The sequence below is a fragment of the Hippopotamus amphibius genome, chromosome 3, assembly GCF_030028045.1.
Source record: "Hippopotamus amphibius kiboko isolate mHipAmp2 chromosome 3, mHipAmp2.hap2, whole genome shotgun sequence".
NCBI lineage: Eukaryota > Metazoa > Chordata > Mammalia > Artiodactyla > Hippopotamidae > Hippopotamus > Hippopotamus amphibius.
In genome coordinates this window covers 17,833,342-17,846,939 of record NC_080188.1, presented here as the reverse complement: position 1 = coordinate 17,846,939, position 13,598 = coordinate 17,833,342, and the positions used below count along the sequence as shown (strand labels likewise).

The 13,598-nt window shown below is 41.1% G+C and overlaps 1 protein-coding gene across 9 annotated transcripts in view; it reads right to left on the bottom strand.

Moving 5' to 3' along the window:
- Positions 1-13,598, bottom strand: part of TBC1D1 (TBC1 domain family member 1) — a 205,698-nt gene that overhangs the window by 82,702 nt on the left and 109,398 nt on the right. For all 9 annotated transcript variants that reach the window (XM_057729957.1, XM_057729960.1, XM_057729959.1 and 6 more), the window contains 4 exons: positions 13,018-13,107; positions 11,171-11,275; positions 10,712-10,844; positions 6,275-6,366 (listed from right to left, as the gene is read on the bottom strand). In XM_057729957.1, the coding sequence (XP_057585940.1) occupies positions 6,275-6,366; positions 10,712-10,844; positions 11,171-11,275; positions 13,018-13,107 (420 nt within the window). The remainder of the gene's footprint in view (positions 1-6,274; positions 6,367-10,711; positions 10,845-11,170; positions 11,276-13,017; positions 13,108-13,598) is intronic.

Sequence of the window (13,598 nt, the reverse complement as noted above, 5' to 3'; positions counted from 1 at the left end):
CAATTATTTTACCTGAATATGAAGAAAATAAAACTGAATTACTCTGGAGATACACAAAGCTTCTGGTCTATAAGCTTTAGAAACATATCTTTTTTATAATGACAGTTATCCCCTGCCCTGTTCCTCCACGCTCCCTATTCCAAACCTCTAGCCTGCCCTTTACATCAAAGTCGGAGTGTGTAATAAACGGGTCAACTACACAAGCATCTGGATCAATGCCGTTCCTGGCAGCCCAGCTACCTAAGGAACAATCTTACCCCTCGTGTCACAGACCAGAAACAGAGGTAACACTAACCCAGACCCTTTAACACTCCCTCTCTTAAAAAACAAAGATCATTTTAAACAAGTTGTTCCTGTTACTCAAGGAAACGACAGTAAATGATTAGAAGAGGTTTTTTTTCACTGAGGACTTCTTGTTCTTTCAAATTTCAGATTTAAGGATTAAATATTTTAAAGGTTAGAGTAGATGCTCTCAATCTGGATGCCAAGCCATGAACCTTGATGTTATAAATTTTTACATGCTTTATGCAACAAGAGGATTTTTTCAGAGAAAGTGTACATCAGATCTTCAAAAGAGGAAAGTGGTAGCCATGTACCACAATCCCAACTTAATTCTGCTGACCTCAGGAAGGTTACAGATATACTGTGAGTCTTGCCCCCAGAGGCAACAGGAACTCTCGCCCATTGCTGGTGGGAACATGAAATGGTACAGCCACTCTGGGAGCCAGTTTGGCAGGTTCTTACAAAACTAATCATGTTCCCACCATGTGATTCAGCATTCCCACGGCTTAGTATTCACCCAAATGAGTTGCAAATTTATGCCCATACAAAAGCCTGCACAAGAATGTGTATAGCAGTTTTATCCATAATTGCCCAAACTTAGAAGCAATCAGGTGTCCTTCAACAGGTGAATGGATAAACTGCGGTACATCCAATGAAATATTACTCAGCACTAAAATGAAAAGAGCCATCAAACCATAAAAAGACATGGAGGAACCTTAAATGCATATTGTTAAGGGAAAGAAGCCAATCTGAAAAGGCTACATACTGCATGATTCCAACTCCGGAAAAGGCAAACTACGGAGACAGTAAAAGACCAGTGGCCGCCTGGGGTGTGGAACGGAGGTTGGAGGGTGAGGGAGGCAGTGAATAGGTGGAGCACAGAGAATGTTTTGGACAGTGAAACAATCTGTGTGACACTGTAATGGTGGACACATGCCACCAAGCATGTCAGAACCCACAGAATGTACCACACCAAGAGTTAACCCCAGTGGAAACTACAGACTTTAGTTACTGAAGATGTATCAGTATTGGCTGATCAACTGTAGTAAAGGTACCACCCTAAGACAAGATATTAATAGGGGAAACTGGCTTGGGGGAGGGGCATGATAAGTTTTATGGGAATTCTCTGTACTTCCACCCACTTTTTCTGTAAAACTAAAACTACTCTAAAAAATAACATATACACCTTTTTTTTTTAAGTCCAAGAAAGAGGAGCAAGCAGGAATTATGAAGCCTCTGAGCAGGCACCCAAGAGCAGACCCATTCTTTCTTCTCCTATTCTTCAATTAAACCTTTGGGCTGCTCTCACAAGAAAATTTGTATTTTCCTTGGAGAAATTCTTCACAATCACTTGTTTCAAAATATCAAAAAAGGCTAAGAATGCAGTAATCAGAGAGGAGCATTATTAATACATTCTCCTTTCCTCAACATACACATGAAAGAAACTACTAGAATGGACAGAAAATGAGACTAACCTGAGCACAATGTACGACCACAGCTGCTGCCCAGACACTGCCTCACCGGGCTCGTTAAACATCACAGGGGAAAGTCAGTGAGGCTGAGAAGACCATGTCTGTGCTGTCAAAGGTCAAGAAATAAACCCTTCCTTAAAATAACTGAAACATGACTAGCGGCTACTCTTCCCCTGAGTGAAAACCATTAGCAAGGTGTCATCTCCTGAATGCCTCCCAGGGGACTTCACCATCTTCCTAAGGGGCAAATCATTATATCCTAAAGGTGATTTAATTTTATAAACATTCATGAGTCAGAGAGACAGGTCTGAGGAAAACAATGGGGAATCAAGTTGGATAATATCCCTTTGCAGTCAAAAAGTAACTTGCTTATTCAAAGTTAACCTACAGCGTCAGGCGTCAGGACACTGGTTACCTGGGGGCAAGGCCAAGGGGGGCTCAGAAGGATTGGAAACACCATCTCCTAACCTTCGTGCTGCTGTACCAGTGTATTCATCTGATAAAAATTCACTGAAACACAGCCAATATTTCACAACATCTATAAACAGAGCATAACCTTTAAACACTGTGAATCCCTAGGTTGTACACCTGAAATGTATATATTATAAATCAACCATACTTCAAAATCTTTTTTATTTCACTGAACTATACACCACTGATTTGTGTTTTTCTATAGTTAATATTTCATTTTTTAAAAAAGAACAATACAAAACAATTGCCTGTTAAAAGCAACAAAGCCAATTTTGTTACATGTTTCTTAACCTCATTTCTCAGGGCGGCGGGGGGGGGGGGGGGGGGGCGGCTATAACTTGGTTGTAAAAACAATCTGAAAATCATTTTCCAACACTGCCTAATGAACACACTGGAATGCTGAGAAAGTCTATGGTTTTTTGAGGAGTCTACTGAAAATGGCGATGCTCACCTGGACGCTACAGTCTGACATCTTTTTTAAAAAATATAATGAAATCTTGCAAGAAAAAATTGTAAAACCATGGAAAAATCCAACTAAGTTGCTATGCATTCTGTACAAAGTGAAAAAAAGTTCTTCCAACCATTCATCTTTAACTTGTGAAAAGTCATGTTATCCATTATCAACATCTATTGGCTATAAATCTACTTGATTCACCTACTGGGTATTAATTAAGTCATTCCCTGAAAAACACTCATTCAGATGAAGAGAATTCGACTACGAGACATTTTCTTTACTGGCCCAACTCAAGTTGAAAGCATTTTCTCCCCACTTCCTCTCGACCAATGTGGCCCGGGCACACTCGGCCAGCAGGGGGCGGTTCCAGGACAAAGCCAGACCCCACGGAAGGTCACCTTCTCAAACGCCTGCTCACACATGTTTGAAAAACATACATCTCAAAAGGTCCTAAATTAAAAAGTGTCCCTGCAGTGTCTTGAGTCCTCTTAGGAGGGTAAGCAGATACACACACCCATCTGGCACCAAGTCCTCTCAGAGCTCAAAGTCAAAGCCGGCTTGTTCAAAGCAGTGATCATTTTCCAGCCTCATCTGCACAGTAATCAATGATTTCTTTTTCTTTATGGTTCTGTTTGGGTTGCACTTACTTCTCTGCATGAAACATTTATTTACAAAAACACTGAATATGTATGTTTTTAATAACTATTCAAGTCATCATATAGTATTAATTTCAATAGTAATTACATTTGTTTTATAAAAATTTGCCCTTGGAGAACTTCCTCCGAAACAAATTATTCTGGGGACTTCCCTGGTAGCGCGGTGGTTGAGAATCCGCCTGCCAATGCAGGGGACACGGGTTCGATCCCTGATCTAGGAAGATCCCATATATCATGGAGCAACTAAGCCCGCATGCCGCAACTACTGAAGCCCACTCGCCTAGAGCCCGTGCTCCACAACAAGAGAAGCCACCGCAATGAGAAGCCTGCACACTGCAAAGAAGAGTAGCCCCCACACCCTGCAACTAGAGAAAAACCCATGCACAACAACCAGCCAATAAATAAATTAATTAAAAAAAAATTTTTAAAAAGAAACAAATTATTCTCCTGGAAAAACTGTACAAAGGAAAATATTAGCCATTCTATTCAAAAGCGGTCTCATGACACTGCAAAGCCACCCTTTTCCTTATGATCTGTTTGAAATGCATGGTTTCCAAACACATTAGCAGGCACTACTACCTAAAAAGAAACTAGTGACTTGGTTTATAAAATATTTTATAAAAAACAAGAATGTCATTGAGGAAATAATTAAACAAGACAGCCAATAAGCAATCAGAAGAAGAAATTCAAGTTAAATTTGTTTTATTCAAAAAGAGCCACACCTACAATGATGGAGGACAACGTACGAGCTGGCTCTTCAGAGCCAATGAACAATATGATTTCCCTTTGGTCTTTAAGCCAATCAAAAAATTACAGAGCCTACTACAACACCACATAGGGATCCCAGGATATTAACTGAATCCATCTTTTTTTAATTTATTGATTTCATTTATTTATTGGCTGTGTTGGGTCTTTGTTGCTGCACACGGGCTTTCTCTAGTTGCTGCGAGCAGGGGCTACTCTTCATTGTGGTGCGCAGGCTCCTCATTGTAGTGGCTTCTCTTGTTGTGGAGCACGGGCCCTAGGCGAGTGGGCTTCAATAGTTGCAGCACATGGGCTCAATAGTTGTGGCTCATGGGCTCTAGAGCACAGGCTCAACAGTTGTGGCGCACAGGCTCAACAGTTGTGGCGCACGGGCTTCGTTGCTCCGTGGCATGTGGAATCTTCCCAGAGCAGGGCTCGAACCCGTGTCCCCTGAATTGGCAGGCGGATTCTTAACCACTGCGCCACCTAGGAAGTCCCTGAATCCATTTTTTTAAGCAAACTTTTGTCACTGATTTTCTTTAAAATCTCTTTGCCATCACACTGGGTTGGCCCAAAAGTTCGTTCGGGTTTTTCCATACGATCTTAAGAAAAATCTGATAAGATCTTAATGAAAAAACTCAAACGAACTTTTGGGCCAAGCCAATATACTGAGTGTCTCAAAGTCGCACGGATCAAAGAGAATCTCAGAATCACATCCATCAGGAACTCAGTCATTGCTGCAGAAGAATATTTTGGGTATTACCTACCCTGGTTCACCCTACTGCCTGGGGAAAAGCTACACAGTGCTATCCAAATAAAAAAGAAAACCAACTCACATTAGGGGAGGAATGTGCATCTTCTTTGCTTGCTAGAAAGACATTCCCCAAAGTGACTTGATGGCATTAAAACAGCAAAGTGGGCTAGCATCAGAGGCAAAAAGCCCTGACTCCCATCACAAACGCATTAGCAATTAAGCAAATTGTCCATGCATTTATGAATTCCAAGTACAAATCACAATAAATGTGTCTGAGAGTACTGTGTATACTTAGAACACTAAATATCCTTTAAGAAAAAACAACGCAGTGTGTCTCAAGTCAATTCAGAAGAAAATAAGAAAATTTAAAGGCAATTGGAAATTGTAAAAGTTGCATTCTAAGCTATTTATGAAATTGAAAAACTCTTCCTATGCTTTCCTCCTACAAGCATATGTCAATCCTACTACAGAAGATCAAGGGAAGGAGAACTCAAACGTGATTAAAAAGAAAGATAATTCTTTAATTTTTCACTCTAACATGGGCCCTGTCTGCAGCCTTTCCCTCAGTGAAGAGGAAGAGAGAACCTACAATCTAGACTTGTTGGCTTTCTTGTTTTGTTTAAAGACTTTTCTATGTGCAGAACCCCTGCCACTCTCCTCCCTACAAGAGACTTATGCTTTGTTCTGATGTACTCTCCTCCTTAGAAAAATGCCACAAAAACCACAGAAAATGCCCCTCGGCTAAAGCAGACATGAAATTTTTGATGAGCTCATTAAAGATTCCTAATGAACAGACAGAGGCATGCCAGCACACCCTGTGTGGTTTCCCCAAGATACGTGCATCTAAATGCAAGGACAAGAGCGAGCTTCCAGGCTTAATGCAGAAAACCGACGAGCTTGGGTTTTCTTCTGTATTTTGTTCTTATGTTTAGGTTTGATATACCATATAGTAGGTAACACCTACATGTATTTTCAAAAGCAAAAAAAAAAAAAAAGAGCAAGGAAGAAAAATTATGTTCAATTTCATGTTCAAAATGTTATATCCTTAAGACTTCCACACTTAGGGCTGAAATTCCAAGCAGGAAGGAGCTAACAGAGGTCTCCCAGGGAGAGCAGTGCCCAGGGACCAAAGTCCAAGTCCCCTGTCTCCCAGTGGAGACTCTCTCCACTTTATCATTTCCTTTCGCTCATTCTGTAAGGGATAGCTCCCCTGGTTTAGTAGTTTTCACATGAAAACCAAGCCCTGATGCGAATCTGCAGTTCTGACCTGGAGCTCTGACCTGGCCCCTGTCCCGAGGCTGTTAAACCTTAAACCAAGAGGAACTCGGGCCCACTTCCTTGGGGCTCTGACAGGTTTGCTTTGCTATTTTTTATAAATTACATTGCACAAGAGAATCTGTCTTTTTTTTTCCCATCTGGAAATTAAAAACCAGTACTGTACCTGAACCTCCTCAAAAATAGTTGCTTGCTCCTGATTAGTTAATGTTGTCAGGTGCTTCTGGAGTTCTAGTTTGGTTTTGGAAGAATTCATTCCTATTAAGAGAAAAAAAAGAGACATGAGAACACTCTAGCTCCCAGTTACTAGGCAGAGTTAACACGCCCCACGCTCACTCCTGGTCTTACGTGCTTCCCCGCCCTCTTCAGGCTTCTGAAGGTTTACAGAAATTCTAATCAGTAGTGTCGGTGATGATGACCCTGACCACAAGCAACTTTTTTTGACTGAGCCCTCACATGCTAGGCGCTGACTTAAAACATGAGGCCTGTTTCATTTCATTTAATACGCAGAACAATCTGATGAAGAGGACTCAGCCCCATTTTACAGTTAAGCAAACTGAGAACCAGACAGCTCACATAATTCCCAAAGACTACCATATTGGATGCTACCTCAGCTTTGTGTGGTTCCAAACCGCTTTGATTGTTTGCCGCTACTCCATGTTAAAACACCTCACACAACAAGAACACTGTCCTCAGAAGCTGATGAGTTCTCGGGAGTATTTATGTGTAAACTAGACAATCTCCCTTAAGGAAAAATAATGACTGCCCCAACATTCTTCTCTCACAGGTTAGGCTCTTTCACATAAAAGTGATTAGCGTGGCTAACAACTTTCCCTTTCACCACATGCTTAGCAATAGTTTTAAGACCACCTCATTAACAAAGGATTCTGAGGGAAAGTCATTTAAATACAGTTGCAATTTTAGTGCCCATCGGAATCTGCTATTTCAGAAAGTTCCTTCTCCACACATACATAGCTCAGACCCTGTTTTGCCTTTTCTTGGTGCCAGAGATAAATGCTACACATGGTGAGAAGATGTGGGATGAAAGGATCTGCTGACGTATGCTGGAAAAAACCTGCTGATTGCTTTTATCAGCCTGACCCATCCACCTGCCACCCCCGTCTTCTCCTCCCGACGGGGAGCCACTGGGCTGGGGCTCGGCCAAAGCTCTGAGCCAGATTTATCTACATAACTAGGATGGCCAGAGGGGACACCTCTGAAATTTAGAACAGAGACTTGGAAATCAGGCCTCGGTTTTACAGATGAGTTTGTTCAGGTCCAGAGAAGTCAGGCGACTGACAGGTCAGGAAGCCAATCAGCAGCCAAGCCGGCCCCAGAGCCAGTGCTCCTGGCTCCCTCATCCTGGCCCATCCTCCTACCAGGCTGTGTGGCGAGGCCACTGCCCCTACTCAAACCACTGCAGCTTCCAGAAGTCCTTCCTCTCCCCTCCACTACCTTTTTTTTTTTTTTTGGCCAAGAAAACCCTAAGAGGCAACCATAAAAATAAAAGCCAATATTTCTTAAATGACTGCTGTGCCACTTCATGCAACACTACATAAATAATCTCATCTAATCCTCAACATAATCCTTGAAGTGGGCACTATTTTTAGTAATCCCAAGGTCTACAGATGAAGAAACTGAGGCACGGTGAAGTCAAATGTTTTCCCCAAGGTCATCAGCTAAGTAAGGGACAGAGTTATAATCTGACCCACATTTGCTGCCTCCAGAGACCACTCTAGAACACTCCACTGTCTCCCTTTACCCAGACAGTCAAGTCACCTGACGCCAGTGGCTTCAGTACCAAAGTGAACTGCTAAGTGAAATAAGTCAGACAGAGAAAGACCAGTACTGTATGCTTTCACGTACATGTGGAATCTAACAAACAAACAAATGTAACAAAGTAACAAACAGAAACAGACTTACAGAGAACAAACTAGTGGACCCAGAGGGGAGGGGAGGGTGAAATAGGTGAAGGATTAGGATGCACCAGGGGATTAAACTACCAGTTATAACATAAATAAGTCACAGGGATGTAACGTACAGCCCTGGGAATACAGTCAATAATGTTATAATGATATTGCATGGTACATAATATATAAAAAATATTGACTCACTATGTTGTACATCTGAAACTAACAGTATTATAAGTCAACTATGCTTCAATTAAAAAAAAAAGGAAGTGAGTAAAAGTGCAGAAAGGACAGACGGATTTCATCAGAACACAGTTCAGGTACTCCTCTGGCAAGCTGTCAGGTCACACAAGCCAGGGAAACAGAGATGCCTTTACTGCACTAACTACTTATACATTGAATCAAAACCGTGTTTAAATTTACAAGTAAAATTAGCACTTGTAATCATTAAATCATTAAATAAAAATCCTCCCTGCATATGAATGTCGATGACATAGTGCATGCATCCTCTCTTGGACACACTGTACTGTTTGATGAGACATTCAATGTGGAGAAAAACCCTTAGAAGAGTCAGACTAATTATATATACTTCTAACAATCTCAGGTGAAATTAAAAAATACAGACTACTCTTCATATTCAGCAGGTACGGAGAGATCCTTAGACAGTTCTATCCTGTCTTCAAGAGGCCTCAATTCATTAGGTCCTTCCTGCCCCATCTCGAATCAGAAGTGGTCCTCGCGGCCCCAGTACCTGCTCTCCACTGTGCACCCTCCACCGGGCTTCTTACTACCTTCAGCCACTCCTGGCTGGGGGGATGGGGGCGGAGTTTCAGCAAGAAGGGGACACTCCCCACGTGGTGCCAAAAGATTTTATAGGGAAGATGTGAAGCAACTGAGCCCGCCTTCATGCTGTCTGGTTGAGAAGGCTCTTATAGAAGGGAGCACTGATGAATGGCTTTGCTTTACTGAAGGAAAATTTACTTAGAGAGCAAAAGCAAACCTCAGTAAAACTTTTTTCTTTTTAGTGAAAGTATAATTCATCCCAAGAATTCCCAAAAAGCTCTTCTAAACTTTAAAATAAGCAAAATACTATATAAATACTAGTGACTGGATATAGTTCACAGAGTCAGCACAGCTGCACCTCTTGCATGTTGTAAGAGTCCAACAACACCCATATGTACAGTGAAATTATTTTATTTTACAGATTCCAGAGCATACTGACTATATCAGTTTATTAAGAAAACAGTCTTTAAGTCTTTCTTTTTGTGGCCATGTCATTGGTCTTCTCCACAGTTTATGGAGTTCCTGGTTAGACCATAACTTCCTATTAGAACTACTCTAACGGAAACATACAATGAGCTTTAATAAATGACTCCATTCTACTTACTAGGGATGCAATATAGCAAAAAGCAAGAACCTCAAGCTGTTTATAAAATAATCAGCATCTCCCCTACTAAGGATGGCTCTAATAATGTACCATCTATACTTTAGAAATGCTTCCCATCATGTTGGCAAAACAAACCGTCACCAGCCTTCTAATTGTGCTATTTAATGGATGTTTTTACATTAGCATAGCTTTCTGCTTTGCTTGGATCTTATCCGGTAAAAAGATAAATTAAACGATAATTCCGAAACTACAGCAGCAAAATCCCAACCACAATTAAACTTTTCAACTATAGCTTTCTGAAAGCTAAGCCAGACCAAAGAAAGGGTGATCAAGTGCAACTCTGGAAACTTCCCAGTTCCTGCAGATCAGGATCTGCTTTATCTTCAAGGCCAAAGTCATCGCTGGCTTCTTAATAAGCTCATAAGAGACATTTCCATCATCGTTCACCTTATCTTGACAACCTCTAAGGAAAGGGTTAGTGATCCTCTCAGATGGGATCTTTTGTTAAAGCACAGCTTTTCTTGTTCCCAGATATATTTTGTATAACGTCAGCAAAGAGTAACAACTAGGAAAACACAGTTGAAAATGTTAATCATTTTGATTCATTCTAAAGAGCACTGGGATGCCAGCAAATGAACCTTTGAAGACCTTAAGATGACGTCAACTTGCCTCTGAGAAGGGAAATCAGATACGACTTCACACCCCTCAGGATGGTGACCATCGCCAAATCCCAGAAAGTAGGTTTGCTTATCCCCGAAAGGTGCAAATAATCCCTTTTCCTCCCACAAAGTGGTGAGGATTAAATGAAGGATAATATATGTTAAAGAAAACACTTAGTACTGTGCCAGGCACATCTTAAGTACACAAATCATAACATGCACTGCAGTTTCTCCCTAAGCCAAATTTCTGGAGATTGCGGCACCACTTCCTGTGCTTTTTCTCACAGGCTCCTCAGCTGCAACCTGCCTGATGGCCACCCCCGCCACTAAAACTGCTCTGGCGGAGGTTATCAATGACCCCGTGACTGACTCACACAGTGAAAACTCTTAGTCTCATCCTACTAGACCCCTCCCTGGCAGCCGACGTGACTCACCACTCACAACACCTTGGTTAACAATGCAACTGATTCTACCCTCTGATTCCCTGACTCCTCCACCACCCTCAGGGCCCCGAGGGGAGACGGTAGTACCTGACATCCGGAAGACATCCACCTACAACCCCCATAACTAACGCAAGCCTCTGCGGGGCAGAACCTGCCAACAAACTTGCCCAGGACCCTAAGTGCCCCCCGCCCAGCCCGGCTCACCCTCGATCCGCTCACAGAGCTTGTGCAGGCCCTGCAGGGGGCAGCCCTCGCACAGCTGAGCTGGCGCCTTCGCTGTCTGCTGCACAGCGGCCACGGTGAAGGCCTGCTTCAGGGTCATCATGATCTCATCCACCTGATCAAAGGGAAGAGACTGCAGTCAGCAAATTACACACTCAACGAAGAAACCAACTCTCCCAATCAAAAGTCCAAAACGACAGTCGGAAAATGCTAGAGCAGAGGGGGAAAGTTGAGCAGGCCTCCAGGAACGATGAAGACTGAAAATGCACACCCAAGTCAGTCTCGGGAGCGTACCAGCTGCTTATCAAACAGGCACGAAAGAATAATTAAAGCCAGATAATCTGTCGATGAGGCCTCATGGCTTTGCTAAGTAAGAAATCATTGAGGCTGCAACCCCTTGTAAATAAGACTTGAAGGTAAGAACGGCTGCTTCTCACTTACCAGAGCTTCATTTGTGCACTGAAACACATAACAGACGAAATGAAAGCCTCCACCTCCCGAAGACTCCCGGCAGATAAACCCAAAGTGGTCCACATGTCTAATACCCTGTTGAAAGCAGGGACAAGAGCGAGGAACGGTGAGTTGCATCCAGAAGAGGCACCACTGCCAGACATGCAACTGAAGATTCACACAGCACGATTTTAAAGGACACTATAAAAGTATTATTTTCTCAGATACTTTAAATATCTAAAGACACCTCTCAAATATGAAGTTCTACTAAAATGTTACTCTCGTTATCCCAATAAGAGAAGCAGGACCTGAAAACTGGAGTTTTTAATGCTCATTTTAGTAGTGAAAGGAAGGAGAAAAAAGCTGACATAGAAAAATGGGAACTTTTCTTAGGTATTAAGGAATAAGCAGATGAAAGACTATTGAAGAAACACAACTGTACCAACACATATGCACACACACAAACACATGCAAACACAAAGGTTAAAAGAAAAGATTTAAAACATATATACTACTAAAATAAACATGTAAATACTGAAGGAAGCTGGTAAGAAGAATGAGTTAAAAATTATACACACAAAAGAAGAGAGATGCTCTTACACATAAGATATTATGGCCAAAGTTCTACCACAGTTCCCTAAGAGCTCTTTTTAATAAATATTAACATGTATACTTGTTTTGAAAGTACCAGCTAAGAGGCACCTTAATGCAGATAAGACATCATCCATAAATATTAATATACAGTGTCTCCTGGAAGCACCAGCAGGCAGAGACATGAGTGCTGACAGCTTGGAGGGCAGGTGATCATGTAAACCTGTAAACTGCACCCTTTAGGAAATAATAAAACTATCACATGAAAAAGCAAATATTTAGTATTAACATTCCAATAGAAATAGCAGCAAATCAAGATAAAATGTCTATGGAGAATCTCACTTTCAGGTCAAATATTTCCCAATAAACGGGCAATCACTGACATACCCTGGCACCTCCAACCATGCTCTCCAATGGCAAGTTAAGCATAGGCTAGAGGCTACTCCTCAGGGGAATATGATTTGAAAGAAGTGGTTCCCTATTCGATCTTACTCAGGAATGTTCTTTATTTTCACCTTTTGGGGAAAAAAATTCCCTGTTGAATCCTTGTGTAGATCGCATTATAAATCAACAAACAATGAGACTTCCATTATATCTTATTAATTGTGAGAAAATGGAAATAAGAAAATAAGTCAGACTTTTAAAAAGTAGCCAAACAATAACTCATATTCGCTAGGAAGATCCTGAGTAAAATTGGCCTAGCTCATTATAACTGACAGATTCTCCAAAATCTCTCTATGAGACACACCCAGGAGATCTGCAAGAAAGATCTTAAGTACACACTATACTCTGAGGAAAACATCCTCAAAGGTAGTCATTATTTATATTTAAAGGAAGAAGAAATAATGATCTTGGTACCCCAAAAGTTATGAATTTTTATAAAGTAAAAAAAGGATCTATTTTTAAATATATATTTGTGTGTGTGACTGTATATATATAACATGCAAACAGACAGACACACACATACACCTGGAAATCATGACTGTGGAACATTACTACCAATGACTGAAAAAAAAGCAAAGGAGACCTATTTTCTCCAGCAGGCTATGGTTGCTAAAAGCAAAATTCTTAATTTCAAAATTATATTTATATTTTGGCTTAATATGCAAAAGGAAATGCAAGATCACAAACTCAGTACATAGAAAGCATACATCTTGTGACCTTAACCACTTCTATTGAACAACAGACAGTAAAAGAATTCATTAAAAAATTAAATGGCAATTGAGCTGATAACCCATCTCATTTACCTGAGAGCAAAACGATATCTCCTTAAAATTTTTCTCCAATGCTATTTTTTTGGTGTCAGGACTGATGAGGTAAACTTCAGATTGACCAATCTTAAAAGACAAACAAGAAAAGAAACTAGCTTTATGTGAACATTGAATTCAGATTTATACACACAGTCTCTCATTTCATAACCTATGAAAAATAAAGAATCAATGGGTCAAGCTCCCATAGGATTCTGACCATCTCATGTAGAAAATCACTTCAAGGTCCCACTCTCTCCTACAGATTTCGGGAAGCACAGGCAACCATCAGTGTGTTCACCTACATCAGGCAGCAGTCTTGAGATAAAAGGACCAAATATCCAGAAGTTAGCAACAAAGCCTCAGGTCCCCACAATCCCCCTTTGTAAGGAAGAGAGGTTTCTACATAAGTGAACCTCCCAGGAAATAAGAGCTTCTCTTTTAAGATTTCCAGAACGCTTTCTAATGATTAGAAAAGTCTTCTTAAATTATTGTTAAAACAATCTACCGTTTGTTGAATGCATATTGTGTTAGGTGTTCACTACCGCTTACCTGACTTTCTAAAAAAGCCAGAGCGTCAG